The following is an 18,547-nucleotide window of genomic DNA, read 5'->3' as shown; positions in this document are numbered from 1 at the left end:
AGCCTTAAAGGGGATGTCTCCACCAAATCCCTCCCACTTAGGGCTTAGGGAACTCCAAGGCAGAGGAGGAGGAAAAAGTGTAAGAGCCAGAGGAGATGGAGGACACCAAGAAGACAAGGCCCTCTAAATCAACAGGATCACCTCACACATGAACCCATAGAGATTGAAGCAGCTCGCACAGGGCTTGCACAGGTGTGCACCAGCTGAGGTTCTAGGACTGAAAGGAAAAGTGGAAACATGCCCCCATCCTAGCCCAGAAGCTATCTCCAACTGATATCCACTTGCAAATGAAATTTTAGTTTTCTCCAAGGAAGTCTCACTGGGGAAATAAACTCTCTACTTTTTCTTCCCCCCGAGTCAAGGTTTCTCTGTGTAGCTTTGGAGCCTGTCCTGGATCTCGCTCTGTAGCCCAGGCTGGCCTCGAACTCACAGAGATCCACCTGGCTCTGCCTCCCAAGTGCTGGGATTAAAGGCGTGCGCAACCATCACCAGGCTTAAACTCTCTACTCTTTTTTTTTTTTTTTTTTTTTTTTTTTTTTTTTTTTTTTTTTTTGGTTTTTCGAGACAGGGTTTCTCTGTGTAGCTTTGTGCCTTTCCTGGAACTCGCTTTGGAGACCAGGCTGGCCTCGAACTCACAGAGATCCGCCTGGCTCTGCCTCCCGAGTGCTGGGATTAAAGGCGTGCGCCACCACCGCCCGGCGCTAAACTCTCTACTCTTAAGGGTAAGCAGTATGCCCTGAAGGAGATGGCCAACAGAAAATGAACTCGATGGCATCTTTGGAGGTTCCTGGTTTCATAATATGATGTCAGGGCTTTTTCTTTTTAATTTTATTTTACTTTTTATTATATATATATATATATACACACACACACACACACACACACACACACACACACACACACAAATACATATATACACAAACACATTTTAACCCCACAGGTCCTTTGCATATATACTTTGACTTCCAGTTTAGTGTTTGAGAGAGACTCTGTCTTAAAAAACCAAAACCCGCCGGGCGGTGGTGGCGCACACCTTTAATCCCAGCACTCGGGAGGCAGAGGCAGGTGGATCTCTGTGAGTTCAAGGCCAGCCTGGTCTACAGAGCGAGATCTAGGAAAGGTGTAAAGCTACACAGAGAAACCCTGTCTCGAAAAACCAAAAAAAATAAAAAATAATCAATAAATCAAAACCCACAACCAGCTGGCTGGCCACTTCGTTGCAATACAAACCCTTTTTTTTTTTTTTTTTTTTAAAGGATTATGAGGTTGTTTTATTAGACCTGGAAGACTTGCAGTAGATGGAATGTTCAGTTTGAATTTCTGAACACAGAAGCAGAAGCCCTGCCTCGGCAACTCTGGGAATTGTACGCAATACAAATCTTGAACACAGCAAGAAACTAAACTTAAAATAAAATCATCAGGGCAGCAGGTAACAGCTCAACTGAAACATCAGAAACCAAAAGACCGTGAAAGAGAAACGGCAAGAAAACTTCTAAAAGAAATAACTGCCGGACTGGAGAGCTGGCTCAGAGGTTAAGAGCACTGGCTGCTCTTCCAGAGGACCTGAGTTCAACTAGCAGCCACATGGTGGCTCACAACCATCTATAATGAGATCTGGTGCCCTTCTGGTGTGCAGGCAGACATGCAGACTGAACACTGTATACATAATAATAAATAAATCTTAAAAAAAAAAAAAGAAGAACTGCCAAGTTGCCAGTTTAAATTCACTGAATATATACTTCAAGTACAGGGAACTAGGGGTATAGTTCAGTGGTGGAGGGCTGCCTAGCAATATGAGGTCCTGGGTTAAATCCACAGAATGATGCCCTTCCCAAAAGAAATGAGTATAAATACGAAAGAATGAAGATGGACCCTTACCTTACACTATCTGCAAATCAACCAAACTGTAGCAAAGACCTCAAAGTGTAAAACTCTCGAAGAAAGCACAGGGGAACCCCTAGGATGGTGGACTTGTGTATGGACTCCAGGGTAGGACAGCAAAAAAGCACAGGTAACAAGGGAGAATGGGAGGAAATGTCAGCCTCTTATCTGGTGATGAATTACTGTTCATGACATACAAAGAACTCCTGAAACTCAGTAACAAATAACTCTAAAATGGGCAACTGGCTGAAACAGCCCCCTTTCCACATACAACATATAAATAACCACACAGAAAGACAGCAATATCACTTGTCAAAAAAGAAAAGAAAAAAAAAGAAACCACAATGAGAACCAAGCATGGAAACCCAAGCTTATAATCAAAACACAAGGAAGACTGGACAGGAAGACCACGGAGTTTGAGGCTAGCCTGGACCACAGATAACCCACACAGTAAGAGTCTCCTTCAGGTCCACTAGGCCAGCCATTTTTTAAATTTACTTTGTGCGTGCGCGTGTTTGTGCGCATGCGTGTGCCCCATGTGTAGAGGTCAGAGGATAAATTGCAAAAGGCAGGTGTCTCTTTTCACCACATGGGATCTGGGGCTCAAACTCCATCAAGTATGGTGGTGGCAAGCACCTTTACCTGCTTTGCCATTTTTTTGACCCTGTTTTCTTTTTTTTGAGAGAGCCTGGCTATCCAGTCCTAGCTACTCCAGAATTCCCTATACAGATTGAAATGGCCTGGAACTTGCAGTGACCCTCTTGTCTCTGCTTCTGGAGCTCTGGGGTCACAGTGTGCAACCACACCTGGCCAGAGTAACTTTTAAGAAATAAGTTAGAAATGCAGATAGGGCCAGAGATGGCTCCGTGAGAGAAGGCACTTGCTGCCAAACCTGACAACCTAAACCAGATCTCTGAGAAAACAAGTTCTTATGGTTGTCATCTGACTTCCATATGTATGTTATGACGTGAGTGTGCACCTGAGAATCTGCAGCAAATGGAGTCCTGTGCATAACTAACTGGAATGTAAAATGTGCCAGCATTGTGGCAAGTTTGGTGGCTCCTCAAACAGTAAATACTGAGTGCTGGTATGAACCAGCACTTCTACTTCTTGGTATCTACAGGAAAGGACTGAAAGCAAGAACTCATGTACTTGTCTACCAATGTCCACAGCAATCGCATACACCCGTCAGTGTGGAAATAAGTCAAATACCCCTAGACAGATAACTTTAAACATATACTACTAAAGTGATACACTAGAAAAATAAAGCAAATGTAGGATTGAAGAAAAGAAAAGATGCAATACAAGGGTACAAGAGAATGAACAGGAAATATCAGGTGTATATTCTGCCTCACTAACAATTACAGCTAACACAAATAGATTGAATTCTCCAATTGGAAGCTATAATGGGAACTCAGCTAACCTAGAGTAAACAGACTGACCATGAAGTATTGATCAAAACATAAGCAATAGCATTTCTCACAGTGCTGATGGAAGAGCCAACTAGAATCACACTAAAAAGCTGAGTGGCTGGAGAAATGGCTCAGTGGTCAACAGTAGCGGCTGCTCTTCCAGAGGACCTGAGTTTGGTTCCTAGCACCCATGCTGGGTGGCTCACAACTGCCTATAACTTCAGCTCCAGAGATCTGACACCTTCTTCTGACCTCTGAGGGCTGTACTCTCGTGCACATACCGCCCTCGTATTATATATATATATATATATATATATATATAATTATCTAGAAATGGTAGTACGGACACAAATAACGGATGACCTAGTACTCCCACCTAGTGACACATATGCATACACAAGTGCTCACAGTGACATTATCCACATAAGTAAAAGACTGAAAATATGCCAGGCTAGGGAGGTATAAGTTTGCAGTGCCAGCTTCTCAGAAGGCTTAGGCAAAAGGACTGCTTGCATCTAGGAGTTCAAGGGTAGTTTGGAGAACATATCTCAAAACCTTTTGTTTGTTTTGAAACAGGATTTCTCTTTGCAGCCCTGGCTGTCCTGGAACTCAATATACAGGCCAGGCTGGCTTCTGTCTCCAGAATGCTAGAACTGAAAATGTGCTCCACCATGCCCAACTAAAAGGAAAGAAGGGAACAAGAGAAGGAGGAAGGGAGAAATGCAAATGAAGAATAGCTAAGTAAAATGCATAACAAAACTGCAAACAAACAAAAAACAAACAAACAAAAAACCCAAAACAACAATAACAACAAAACACGTGAGTAGAAGGACCACACTCCAAGACAAGATAAGAGGACAAGAGAAAACAGAAGCACATGACCTAGGCAGGACCACAGGCTCAGACTGAGTCTACAGAGAAGCAAGTGGACTGACTCCCGTCAGAGTCAGGGTGAAGGGAGCAGTGTGATGGCAGTAATGATGTACTCCTGAGTAAGGTTCTGGTTCTGGGCTTTGCTTTGTAGTGATTCCTTGATATACTCTTTGATGTAGATTTTAATGGATAATAAACAACTAAAAAATTTTAAGAAAGGTAGATGGATCAAGACCAGCCTTGTCTACAAGTCAAGTGAAACCTAGTCTTAAAACAAGGAAGGAAGGAAGGGAGGGAGGGAGGGAGGGAGGGAGGGAGGGAGGGAGGGAGAGATTGATTGACAGTAGATATCTAAAAATACCTAAAACTATAATTTGGGGCTGGAGAGAAGGCTCAGAGGGTAGGAACACTGGCTGCTCTTCCACAGGACCCAGCGTGGCACCTGACAACAGTCTGTTACCCCAGTTCCAGGGGATCAGATTTCCTCTTCTGGACTGAGTGTACTGCACACACGATACATAGACATACATGCAGGTAAAACACCCATATACATAAAAAAATAAAATAAAAAACAAACCCAAATAAAACAAACCTATAATTTTACTTCTGAAAATGCTTGCTATGTGAAATTGTTATTCAGCAAACCTTCCTAAAAGTTTCTGACCTGGGGAGGAAGGTCGGGGTTAGGAAAAGTTTAATACTATGTTATGTAAATGCCAAGCTATTTGACAGTCTCAGTTCTCTTGAGATCAGATATAAATCACACACACACACACACACACACACACACACACACACACACACACACACACACTTTCCATGAACAAACAGTTCAGTTCTAAAAGAGTACTGAGACACAAAATGGCATGACTGTATGTGAAACAGTCAACGGTCACTTACTTGATCAAGATTTGAAAGACTGTTGGGATCTTGACTCAGACCTTGGTACTGTCCCCTAAGTCTGTCACCAGCAGCTATTTTCCGAAACTTCTTCAGATCCACAACATACAGTGCGCTGAGCAGAGGAGAGACACGTGTTACAGCCAAACCATGGACTTATGTCAACAACAAACCAAACTGAATGACAGGTCATGAGCCAGACACTTCAAGTGTCACTGAGAGGGTGAACTGGAGGATGGCAGCAGAGGAGTGTGCATCCTTCAGAGAGGACACGTCCTGAAGGCCATGATCTGCTGTAAGAGCTCACTCTAGCCAGCCTTTTATTTTGTTGTCTTACAAGGAAATTAATTTCTGAGGTAAGATTTCTAGCTAACTCAGAAGGTTTAGTAATAAAAATCATTGAAACTGATAAATAATAACCCTTTACCAAAGCTGTCCTGATGATCTCTTAAATGGGGGTAGAGGCAGTGTTATAATTTTTTCAGGCCAGGAAACAAAGTATAAACTGAAATCACTGTACTTCATCATTCTTCATCTCTGTATGTGTCCTTTTTTTTTTTTTTTTTTTTAAAAAATGATTTATTTAGGGAGCAAGAGACTTGACTCAGAGTGAAAAACACTGTCTACTCTTCCAGAGGACCAGGGTTTGGTTCCCAACATTCACATAGTGGCTCACAACCACCTGTAACTCCAGTTTCAGAGGATCTGACATCTTCTAGCCTTCACGCAGACAAAACACTTATACACATAAAATAAGTAAATCTTTTCTTTTTAAAATTCATTTTTACATGTAGGGGTGTTTTAACTGCATCTATGTCTGTGTATCAAATGCATGCAGTACCTACACAGGCCAAAAGCCCTAAGATGCCTTGGAACTGGAGTTATAGACAGTGGTGTGCCACATGCGAGTGCAGGGAACTGAACCGAGGCCCAGTGGAAGAGCAGCCAGTGCTGTTCACCTTGGAGCTGTCTGTCTCTCCAGCCCTGTATTATTTCTTGTATGTGCCCTAGCCTCCAAATCTTCCAAACACACTTCTTCCAGAAGACATGGCGTGCCCATTAGAAATAATAAATGCATATATTGGTTGTTGGTGGTAGGTATTGTGTTTTGTTTTGGTTTTTTTGAGACTTTGTAGCTCTGGCTATCCTGGAACTCACTCTGTAGACCAGGCTGGCCTCAAACACATACAGAGATCTGCCTGCCCTGCCTCCCCAGTGCTGGGATTAAAGGCGTGTGCTACCATGCCCAGCCTATTCACTGACCCAAGAAGTTACAAATATGCTTGAAATAGACAAAACAAAATGTATTTCATAAATTATGCATCAGGACACACTGTAACAGGAAAACTATGAACAACACACTGCAGTATATGCAGCTAAGCAAAAGAATAAAGTTTCTCTTTATAACACATTCTTAGAATTTAAGAATTTTTCTTTAAGCCATACTAATATAATATCTATTCACTGATTCAGCAAAGTTGAATTGTGGATTGTAGGGAGCACTCTTTCAGTACCTGATATGATACTTCCGACCAGCCAAATGACTGGCCCAGTACCCTGACTTCCAGAACCGGTAGCCATCCATTTCCCTTCTGCTGTCGCAGAAAGGCGTGTAGCCGTAAGGGGCGCCATCCAAATTGAAATCCCTTAACTCTTTCAGATCTGTTCGTACAATCTGCAGTAAAGAAAGTCAAAATACTTGTTAGCCAACATACAGATAACGCTAAGGCATTCCTGAAAGTAGAATACACTGCACAAGGCAGCAGGAAGGCAACTCGATGAGTCACAGCACAGGCTCGAGAATACAAGCCTGGATTCCTCCACTGTCTGCTTTAATCTGAAATGGTCCCCACAGACTCGTGTTTTGAGCAGTTGGTCCCCAACTGGTGGGTGGGGCTATTCTGAAGGCTGTGGAGCTTTTTTGGAGGTTGGGCCTGGCTGGTGAAAGGCTCTAGGGACAGGCCTTTGAAGCTTGCAGCCTGGCATTGGCCCAGCTTCTATTCTCTACCCCTGGTCTGCTGTCATGGAGACAAGCAGTCACAACAGGCACTCCTGCCCCCCTGGTCCATCATCCACTTCCCTTTCTCTGCCACGCCAGGCTGTACCCTCTAAGACTACGAGCCCAGACAGAGCTCTCCTCCCTTGATCCGCTCCGGTCAGGGCTTTGGTCGGAGCAATGAGACAAGTATCTAGTACAGGAAACTGATACTGAGGCCCACACTGGAGTGACAGACCCTGACCAGCAGCTTGCAGCTCTCAAGCTGGTTTGTGGGAAGCATGTGGAGGAGTTTACAGATGCAGGCTAGAGAAGCCCTACAGTGCCATAAGCAGAGCTTAGAGGGCCACTCTGGTGGGAGTGCCCAAGACCAGAATGTCAGACGTGTAGACAGTAAAGACCGTGCTGATGAGGGTTCAGACGGGAGTGAGGACCCTACGTTCGGACAAACTGAGTTAGGGTGAATTCAAAAGCAATGAACCTGTTTAACACGGAATTTCAAGACCGTCTTATTTTCAGGCTGTGGCTTGGTTAATAAGCTGCCTGCTTTGAGTCAGATGTCTAGTGAGGAGGATCAACAGGAGAAGAGAAGGCTAACAAAAGGCTAGTCTAGCAGTGAGGAGAAAGCAGCTGTAACTGTTAGAAAGATCAGCATCACCGTGGAGAAGGTATGACAGAGAAGTATCTGCAGCATTCCTGTCCTAAGAACCAAGCATTTCCCAGGAACTTCATTTATCGCCCGTGCCAATAACACTTATCTTAGCTGGATGTGGGAGCACAGGCCTGGGGTCCTAGAATTCGAGAGGCAGAGACAGAAGAACAACTTGGACAACAGAGAAAGGCTGTTTCAAAAATCAAAGAAGGAACAAATAATAAAGTGCCTAACATTTGGGCAGATAACTGGACATAGTGACCAAGTAATAGTAAACATTTATTTTTCTAATTCTTGGTATTTATGTTAAATGAACCAAGTAAAACACAGGACTGCACACACAATAGAGTAGCTGTATTTAAGACAAGACGAAAATGAGATGTGCCAGGAAGCCAAAGACTCAGGGCCAATCCTGAACTTAGGTGAGGCCTACTGGTGTGTAGGGAGCTTCACATCTACAAACAGCTTCACAAGAAGCTGCGGACGCAGGGTGGGGACTGGACTGACTCCAAATTAGAACCACAAGCTTATCAGAAGTCTCACATCTTGCAGTGGCTTCAGTGGAAGCTGTGGACTCACAACAGGAACCAGATTTTACTCTGGGAGTTTCACAACTCACAGAGGAAGCTGCAGACCCAAGCAGGATGCCCCCACTCACATAGGACAATACCTGACCCTCAGAGGAAGACTTTTGATAGAGATCCTATCTCTACACACTTGTCCTACACAGAAGGAAACAATTTAGTCCTCTCCTGAACACCATAAACACCACCACTAAAAGAAAATAAAAGGTGATTTGAATTTAAACAATGAAAAATAGAAAAGAAAGGAAAACTCAACTAGTAAACTAACTCCAGATGTGTAAGGCCCAGGGCAGAAACAAAAAGAAAACCAAGATAACAAGTCTCCTTCAAAGATTACTAATCCCATTGCTATAGCTCCTAACAAAAATGTCTAGGAAGAACTTACAAGCCAAAGAATTTAAGAGAATAAATATAACTATGTCCAAACAACTTAAAGACAAGAATACATTCTGAGAACAAAACAAAAAGAGCTGAATAAAATAAGGAAGGCAACCCAAGACATGAAAATTGAATTGGGAGATGGAAAGAGAGACAGAGACAAAGGGAAATGCTGAAGAAAAACCAAACTGAAATGATGCTGGAAATAAAAAATTCAGTTAGCCAAATAAAGGCTCAGCTGGAAAGCCTCACAAACAGAACGGACCTTGTGGAAAACAGAGTGTCAGGGCAGAAAGTCAAGACAGAGGAATCAAATCATGCAGCAAAGGTCAATGATAAATGGTTGGGGGAAGGGAGGGATGTAGCAGGAATCTTAAAAGTTCTTATCAATAAAATCAAACCTGAGGCCAGTTATTGGGGTGAACTCTGGAAGATCAGAGAGACAGAACAAGCCACAGCTAACTTCACCTGGCCAACTTCTCAGCTGATCTTGTTTCCTCAGACTGGAAGCCTCTGTGTCCCCATACCCAAATGGCTCCCAGCTGAACTGTGCTGCTCAAAACCTAAAAGCTTAACCAGCCAAATGCTTCTAGTTTCTGGTCCTCACGCCTTATATACCTTTCTGCTTTCTACCACCACTCCCTGGGATTAAAGGCTTGCTTTCTGGGATTAAAAGTGTGAGTCACCATGCCTGGCTGTTTCCAATGTGGCCTTGAACTCACAGAGATCCAGAGGGATTTCTACCTCTGGAGTGCTAGGATTAAAGGTGTGAGTGCCACCATTTTCTAGCCTTTGTATCTAGTGGCTGTTCTGTCTCTGACCCCAGATAAGTTTATTAGGGTGCACAATATTTTGGGGAACACAATACCACCACAGAGGGAGTTCGATGGGAGAGATCTGGGACACCATCGGAAGACCAAAAGACCAAATCTTCTAATTATAGGCACAGAAGAAGCAGGATGCTATACCAAAAGCACCATGTTTTTAATAAAATCATAGGAGAAATTTCCCCAAATCTAGAGAAAAAGATGCCCAGCAGGCTACGAGAAGCTACAGAATTCCCAATTAGACAGAACCAGAAAAGAAACTCCCAACATATTATACCTAAAATACTAAAAACACAAAATAAAGAAAGGGTACTCAAAGCTTCAAGAGAGAAAGGTCGTGCCATCTATAAAGGCAGAACCATCAGAATAAGACCTGGTTATTCAACAGAAACACTTAAAGCCAAAAGGAAAGATGTAGTCCAAGCTCTAAAAGAACACAACTGCTAACCAAGACTACTATACCCAGTAAAACTCTCTACTAAAATTGAAGGATAGTGGGATAGAGCTTAGTGGTTAAGAGCACTGGCTATTCATCCGGAGAACCCAGGTGTGAGTCCCGACTCCCACATGGCAGCTTACAACTGTCCATAACTCAGGTTCCAGTGGATTCTCTGGAGAGTTGTACCAGAACTTCAAAGAACTAATACCATTACTATTCAAATTGTTCCATAAATTAGAAAAGGAAGTCTTCTGAGCTCTTTTTATGAAGGTAGTATTACCCTGACACCAAAATCAGATAAAGACAATCCACAACAACGAAAAGAAAATTACAGGCCAATCTCCTTGATAAACATAGATGTAAAAATCCACAATAAAATCCTAACAGAATTCAACTTTACATTAAAAATATCATTCATCATAACCAAGTTGGCTTTATTTCAGTGAATGCGGGAGCGGCATATCAATAAATAAGATTCATCACATTAATGGACTAGAGAACAGAAATCATGTTTCTCCCAATCAACACAGAAAAAGTTACTGATAAAAATCTAAGATCCCTTCACGATAAAAACCAAGGAGAGTCTAGGGATGGTGGGCTCATACCTTAATATAATAAAAACTATATATATATATATAAATATAAAACCAACCTGAAGCCAACATCATACTAAATGGAGAAAATCTCAAAGCTTCTCCCTAAGGTCAAGAACAAGACAAGGAACAAGTTCTACTTAATACAGTTCTTGAAGTCTTAGCTTGAACAATCTGACTAGAGAAGGAAACAAGAGGAATACAAATAGGAAAAGAAGTCACAGTATTTCTTTTTGAAGATGATAGTATTTTATACATAAGAGATGCTAAAGACTCCAAGGAAGCTGTAGAGCTGACAAATACTTTCAGCAAAGTGGCAGAATACAAAATCAACATTAAAAAAAAAATCAGTAACCTTCCTATATTACAATAGCAGACTGAAAAAGAAACCAGGGAGATCACAGGCACAAGCAAACAAACAAAAACCATCTGGGAATAAACCGAACCAAGTAAACAAGAGACCACTACAATGAAAATTTTTAGAGAATGAAGAAAGAAATTGAGGAAGGTAGAAGATAGAAAGATATCCCGTGCTTGTGGACTAGAGGCATTACTATCGTGAAAATGACCATCCAACCAAAAGCAGTCAACATACTCAAGTGCAATTCCAAAAACAATTCCAAGTCTACTCCTTGTAGATCGAAAAAACATCCAAGATAATTTATACAGAGGCACAAAAGACCAAGGATACCAAAGCAATCCTAATTAAACAGAACAGTGCAGGAGGTTATCACTGTGTCTGATTTTAAATTATACTAGTAATAAAAAGAACATGGAACTGGCACAAAAGTAGACACACAGATCCATGGAATAGAACTGAGGACCCAGATATAAGTCCATATAACTAGTCTTGATTTTTGACAAAAATATTAAAAAATACACAGTAGAGAAAAGACAATATCTTCAACAAATGGTACTGGGAAAACTGGAATTCAATATGAAACTAGATCCTTATCTCTCACTCTGCACAAACTAAACCCCAATTCGCCAAGAACCTCAACATAAGACCTGATTGACTCTGAAGTTGCTAGACAAAAAAGTAGGGAGCACACTTCAACTTACAGGCCCAGGGAGGGTTTTCTGAACAAGACTCCAATAGCAGAGGAAATAAAGTATTCAGTCAACAAACGGGCTCTCATGACCTGAAACGCTTCTGCACAACAAGAGCAACTGTGAAGTGGGTGTATGCACACCCACAGAATGGGGACACTTCACCACTAGTGCAGTGGTGGCGTGACTGCTCTAGGGTAACTACAGGCTTTCTGGCTGGATTGGAGGCTTGCACCACAGGAGGGAATTTCATACCTAGTATTGTAATCACGGCCAGAAATGCAGAACTGGGGATGTCATCAGCCCTAGAGCAGAACCTGCTATTGCTATTTTCCTAAATAGTGATGCTCAAGGTACCTTCTAAACAGTCATGTTAGAACCACAGACAAGTGCTGCACCTGCTCTGTCAGAGAAGCTTCTTTATGCAGTGGGCAGCAGAGAGATACATCACTGGTCAAAGTAATGAGAATAGAGACCGACTGCTCAATGCTAAACAGAGTATCGGTATCATCTCCCCTATCTCCCAAGCCTTAGAGAACACTGAGGTAGATGAAATGGAAAGGATCTAAGAGCCTGAAGAGTGCTGTGAAATGTCTTCTGAACATGACATGGTTATCATACCATAAACTCATAGTGGCTGTGGCTACCTGGGTCAAGTCAGCCAAAATGCAGTTGAATGGGGTAGATGATAAGCAGGCTCCACCCCTTACTGAGGCATTACTGCCACTGGGTAGTTGCTGAGAAGAGAGAATCATTCTTTTTTAGAATATGTCTACTGATAGGATTCCCATGCTCCAGCAGATGAATCTATACCCATGCACCTATGGGCTGCACTAATAGGACATAGTAAAGTTAGTTATGGAGGGTATATATGATCAGGTATATATGATCATGTGACCGCATTTTATTGTATTCATGCATGAAATGCTCAAGGAAAAAGATATTTAAAGGGAGATGAGCTGATGGAACTTAAATTTAAAAAGTGATAACATCTGGGTGGTATTTTTTAATATTTCTGAAATACTAATGCAAAATAAACAGGTACTTTTCCCTATCTGAAAATTGTTTTTAAAAAGGAAAAGAAAGCTGACATATGTAACACAAACCATCAAAACCTGGTGTTCAGAGCTCACCTGATCAGCGTCTACAAATAGGAACTTGTCAACAACCAGTGGGAAAAGCACGTCCAGAAAGAGGATCTTGTAGCCCCAGATGATCCGCTGCTTCTCTGTCTGCTGATGAAGCCACCGCGGCCATTTGTACTGAACAAGTTCATACTGGAAATTGTATTTGCTGGCCATGTAAGGTATAAACTCCTATTTTTAGACATAGGGAACAATAATTATTCATTCTTGTTAAGAAAATTGATTCTTTAATTTAAGTTAACCACCATTATTACAGTACAACCAAAATACTTACACTAAAACAAGGTCTAGTGAGAAATTTGGTCTTAATTCACTTGACTCACAAGAGCACATATAAACTCTGGTCCAATCCCCATTTCTTGATGACGTCTAGTCATCACATGATATGATAGAAATCTGCAGGTGAAGGCTTTTAGATTTATAACTCTGTATGTGGGTGCTTAAGACACATAAGCTCTAGGTTCATTTGTCTAAATTTGATTTTAGCAAAACACTTTTGAGCTTGATAGTAAGATCTTCCCAAGGCTAAGTCTAACCCAGGGTATTACATGTAAGAGCCAAAACTCTTCAATTTCCTTTCCAATTAACAAGTAAGTCTTCCATATCTAAGACACTAGTACCTTCAGGAGATCAGAAGTAACTACTCATCCAAGATGAGTCACCACTGGATATAAAGTTGTTTTTTAAATACTATAGAAAAAAAAGGATGCAAGAATACAAGTTAAGAAGGAGTCTGTCGAAGTGTGGTTTTCCTTTGGCACAGAGGAAGCATCCCTTTCATTCCTCACTCATGAGAAAATTAATCATTCTCAAAACACACCATCACTGTGCTTCTTAAACTAAGGCAAGACATGCATGCCTCCAAGGAAAGGGTTGTTATTTTGCTAAAACATTGTCTCTTAGAAAAGACAAAAACTTTCCTCCTATACTACCTAGCTTCAAACAGGCCACAATTTTGGGTTTAGCTTTACAAAAACTATTACCCCAAATAGAGCAATCTGGAAGAAGAAAAAAAAAAAAACCAATATATAGAAATAGACAATGAAATTAGGGTATTCTAATAAAATGGATAAAAAAATAAGTGTACAGATAAACCAAAGGTAGAAAAGAATATGTTACAGTGTAAATATTCCCTTAACAAGGTTTTCTTTTTCCCCATGAACAAACCTTAAATGTAGGGGACAAATAATTCTTCAAGAACCAGAATTTCACAGGAGTTTTGGTATTCTTCAGCACTGATAGCATCATTATGCTGCCAAACAAAACAAATAATGATTTTCCAATGCTTTTTAACCTCAACAACATTAAGCAGAGAAAAATCACAAGATTGACAGCAGAGCTAACTCATGGTTCAATTAGGCAAAGAGACCTTCACTAATGGGACAGTGTACATACTGTATTATAAAGATGTCACTGAATGACAGAGACAAGGATTTCCCTGTAAGTATATTCCAAACAGATAGAGGCAAATGCTAATTATGCTGCATGCTTAAATGAGCCACCTCATGAACTGGAGGTCATGGTCATGACTACATCATTCTCCAGACCCCTGTGCTCAGGCACAGCAACATCCGGTATTGAGCAAACAGTGGGTACATGCACAGCTTCTGTCAGCCTAGACAGAGAGCCTCGAGAGGAAGGAGAGCAGGAAAGGGGAAGGGAAACCAGAGGGCACAGGCTCAGGATTCCCAGGCCAAGAAATGCAATGAAGTTATCACCACTGTTGTTATTTTACTTAGCTATTGATTGGAAAAAGAACTGAAAATTACCCAAGTGACATTATTTTTATTATTTCCTTTACCAGAGTATTTATAATGAAAACTAAAAGGAAAAGCAGTTCTGAATTGGGACAATGACCTTCAATTAATGTGTCTTCAACACTGAGCTCCCAGACAGTGACAAACTGATCCTGAGACTCTTCCCCTCTCGTAACCACATCAACAAGTTCAAGCAATGACCTCTTCTGCTTTCAGCTGAATGACCTAGGCAATCCCCTTTCATTTCAGTCTCAGTTTTTCAAGCAAGGGTATTCTCACACAGAACTAAGCTTTGCCTCTAAAGCCGTGTGGGTCTGTAGAAGGTGGCCAAATGTTACATGTTATGGTCTATTCTATGTCAATTCCCTGGTTTCTGATTTAAGCAATATTTATGGTGAAGGAACTAACAATTGCCCAGAAGGTGTGCATGGATACAAACAGTCTACAGCCTTGTAATATCAACACAGAGGCACTAACTATGTAGCTCAACTTCATGGAGGAACCAGATCAAAACAAATAGAGCTGTACGTGGCAAGCTATCCACAGCCCTAGGAGTGCTTCATACACACAGTACAACAAGTAAAACCTTTCTCAAAATAAGAATACTGTAACAAATTCATTTCTATACAAATCATGAAGACTAACCGAAGAAATCTTTCATAGAGATGACCAGATGCAACAGAGAAAATATTGATGATGTCATCTTTCTCTTGCTTTACTTCCTCAGTCTTCTGTCCTGAAAAGCCCCTGTAACAACAGAATTCAAAACAGAACCACTTACAACGCTGAGTAGACACAACCCTTCAGGAGAGGAAAGAGAGAGCGCCTGTGTCTTCCTGCTCTAGAGGTAAGGCTTGTTGAAAGTACCATAGAGAGATGCTGGGAAGGGACGGAAAAAGGCCATCTTGCAAAGTAATAATGATGCTCATCAAAAGGCATCATATCATTTAGGAATCCATGGAACACAAGCTGCTCCAAAGACTGCAGTCTTTCCAATGGGAGGTCAGCAGAACAATGACCATCATCTCTCCCTGGATGGCCCCACCCATCAAGAGTGAAGAGTATGCAGCAGAAGTAAACTATGAGAAGAGCACTTCCCCTCTCTTAATCAAGTGGAAACACTCCCCTACTCCAGCTGAAAGGGGACACTCCAGATGCATGAAGCAGGTCAGAAGCCCCAAAACATTACCAGACTCAAAAGGATGCATGGTCCGCACCTCTCAGTTTCCCTTCAAAATCTTAACCCTTCATGATGCCAATTTACCATTTGAAGGAGTCCCAAAATCCGGCTTCGTTCTCACTCGTCCCATCACTCAACAAGTCTTCATTAACCATGTCTGCTTTCTTCTGAACCTGCAATTGTATATGACAGCTCTTACTTCTCCCAGGAGCTCTATAAGCACAAACCTGACTTGCACTGATGCACGTGGAGTACTGTCAACAGGAAACAACCAACCAATTCTCCTATAGGAAAACTCCATCCAGACTCTCAGTATCCAATGGGAGTATATTTATCAGAATGCCCACGTTAACGCCTTCAGGGAGGAGCTAGCAATCTCTTTGAATTGAATGGTAATCAAGCTCAGTTTATACAATGAGCCAAAGACCAAATTCAGCTGCACAGAAACAGAGTGAGTAAACCCAGAAGACTATTTCTTCTAGCTGACAACTTCTAGCTAGGAAGAATTCAGCCTTCAGGAGCTGCTGGGAGAGGCTTGTTGGGCCACAGCCCATTTTCAGGACTTATTACCACAAAGGACTCTCTGCAGCAGTCTTCTATCTGTTCCATGGCTGACTTTAGGTTTTACCATGTACGATAGCTCCTTATCCTACAATCATTTTACTTTAAGACAAAGAACTTCAAAATGTTGAGGAGAGATAGCAACAAAAGACAGTGAATAAAATCACCTACTGTTTGTATTTTGTGTTTGTTTTTGGAGACAGGGTCTCATGTCACCCAAGGTGGCCTCAAATTCACTATGCAGTGCAAGCTAACACTGAACTCCTGATCCTTCTGCCTTTAACTCCCTAAGTACTGGGAGTGCCTATAAAAACTATAGTCTTACTTTGGATTGTCACTGGGAGTTACCACAGTCTTATGAGAATAGAATAATCAATAACACTATGAATTGTGAATATAAAAATGTCAAAGCCAGGGCTGGAGAGATGGCTCAGGGGTTCAGAGCACATACTGCTCTTCCAGAGGACCCGAGTTCAGATCTCAGCACCCACACGGGGTAGCTCACAACTATCTGTAACGGCTCCAAAGGCTATCAATGCTCCCTCTTCTGGTCACAGGTACCTGCACATGTGTAGCATACAGTCATACAAACACACTTACATATACATGAATAAATAAAGCTTTTAAAAAATGGCAAAGCTGGTCCAGGCAAGGTGGTAGATGCCTTTAACTCTAGCATTTGGGAGACAGTCAGACATATCTATGAGTTCAAGGCCAGCCTAGTATACACAGCAAGTCCCAGGCAATCAGGGCTACAGTGAGACCTTGTCTTAGAAAGAATAGGGGGCAGGGACAAAGTCTCTGAGGACATGTATGAAATGGGACTAGCATTGTTCTCTGAAATTACAATCTCTTGGCTGAAGAACACCAGAAGCTTGTCTTCACAAAGACATATTCCTTAAGCAGCATCCCTAGACTGTTAAAACAATACCAACAAACCCTCCAAATGGAATACCAGACTGACTTCAAAATGTAGTTGTCTTCCTTATCTGCTGGGGAACATTCCAAGCCCCTAGTGGATGCATGAAATCTGAGACAGCAGAGAACCCTGAATATATACTATAGCTTTGCTCATACTACTTACGATAAAGCTTAATCTGTAAATTAGGCAACTAAGATTCACAACAATGACAGTAAAATGGAATATAAAACAATCTTTTAATGAACCAATATGAATGTGCTCTCCTTGGACCAGACACACAGGTGTCAGTACCTTCAGATAGGGGCTGACCGTGATCACTGAAGCCTTGCCACAGGAGGCACTGCTGTCTGTATCTTCCATGACAACCACTGAATGGGGCTATTTACCAACTATAAACAAGTGGCCGCCAAAGCAGAGCAAACTTACCTTCACTTTGATGATCTTGCTTTTGAAGTTATTGAGGATGACAACAACGTCATTCGCATCAGGAGGAGAATCTGTACCATCATGGCTAAGAGAGAAAAATAAGACAGAGAATACAAATCACAATCCCCAAAGTGCAATAAATACCCAGACAACAGCTGTTTGTCTATCACCCTTATCATAGAAAATCTTTCCAAAAACCAACAGTTCCTAAAAGAGGAACTTTTTTTAGGACAAAGAAGTGTTCACGGAAATCTCCATCTCCAGGCTAACATGAGCTGACTTCCTTCCAGAATCCTCCTTCAGATTACCAGCAAACAGTGACAAGTTCTCAGGCAGGGTATGCACATGACAGATCATGAACAACCGTGTATGTTCCTAGGTCTGAGCACTCAGGCCCATCACTGGAGCCACTTCCAAATTGTAACTGGAACAGCTATGGGAAGGAATCCACTCTTGGCTGAATGTGGTAACTCACACCTGTAACCCCAGCAGGAAGCAGCATGGAGATCAACCTGAGAGCAAAGCCAGCCTAGGCTACAATGTGAGAAGAAATGGCAACACAACCAGCCAAGTTTAGAGCACAGACTCAATGCTGTATCTCTGGTAGAAGACCACAGTACAACCAGCTCTGCTTATAGGCACAGGAGCAGTGAAGAACATTTGAAGTACTCTTTTCCTACTAATCATATTTTTCCATCACTAAATATGAGGAAGTCACTGCATTTGCTGTCACTCAGCAGACAGCAGGATTCTCAGGCAGGAGGAGGGGAGAAAGCTTAAGGAGAGAAGACTCCACAGACAGGGACCGTCCAATTGGGATGCACACAACCCTAGACAGCAGGAAGAGAGCGTGGTACCACCACACTGGGCAAGGAGGAAGATGGACAAGGGCACACAGAAGAAAGGGAACTCAGAAACATTACAATCTTGTGAAACCTCACCTAAAAAATAACTTCATCAGAGAAAAGCCT

General features: G+C 41.9%; 1 protein-coding gene across 1 annotated transcript in view; it reads right to left on the bottom strand.

The window, feature by feature from the left end:
• The window catches only part of Uggt1 (UDP-glucose glycoprotein glucosyltransferase 1), a 130,343-nt gene that overhangs the window by 11,676 nt on the left and 100,120 nt on the right, over nt 1–18,547 (bottom strand). Inside the window, exons 32-38 of the mRNA XM_059281277.1 lie at nt 17,577–17,661; nt 15,752–15,840; nt 15,133–15,234; nt 13,898–13,982; nt 12,719–12,901; nt 6,581–6,741; nt 5,067–5,181 (exon numbers count right to left, since the gene is read on the bottom strand). Coding sequence (XP_059137260.1) covers nt 5,067–5,181; nt 6,581–6,741; nt 12,719–12,901; nt 13,898–13,982; nt 15,133–15,234; nt 15,752–15,840; nt 17,577–17,661 — 820 coding nt within the window. The remainder of the gene's footprint in view (nt 1–5,066; nt 5,182–6,580; nt 6,742–12,718; nt 12,902–13,897; nt 13,983–15,132; nt 15,235–15,751; nt 15,841–17,576; nt 17,662–18,547) is intronic.

Source organism: Peromyscus eremicus, chromosome 16_21 (genome assembly GCF_949786415.1).
Source record: "Peromyscus eremicus chromosome 16_21, PerEre_H2_v1, whole genome shotgun sequence".
NCBI classification, from domain to species: Eukaryota; Metazoa; Chordata; class Mammalia; order Rodentia; family Cricetidae; genus Peromyscus; species Peromyscus eremicus.
The sequence above is the reverse complement of the archived record's forward strand: the minus strand, read 5'-3'. Positions and strand labels throughout refer to the sequence as shown.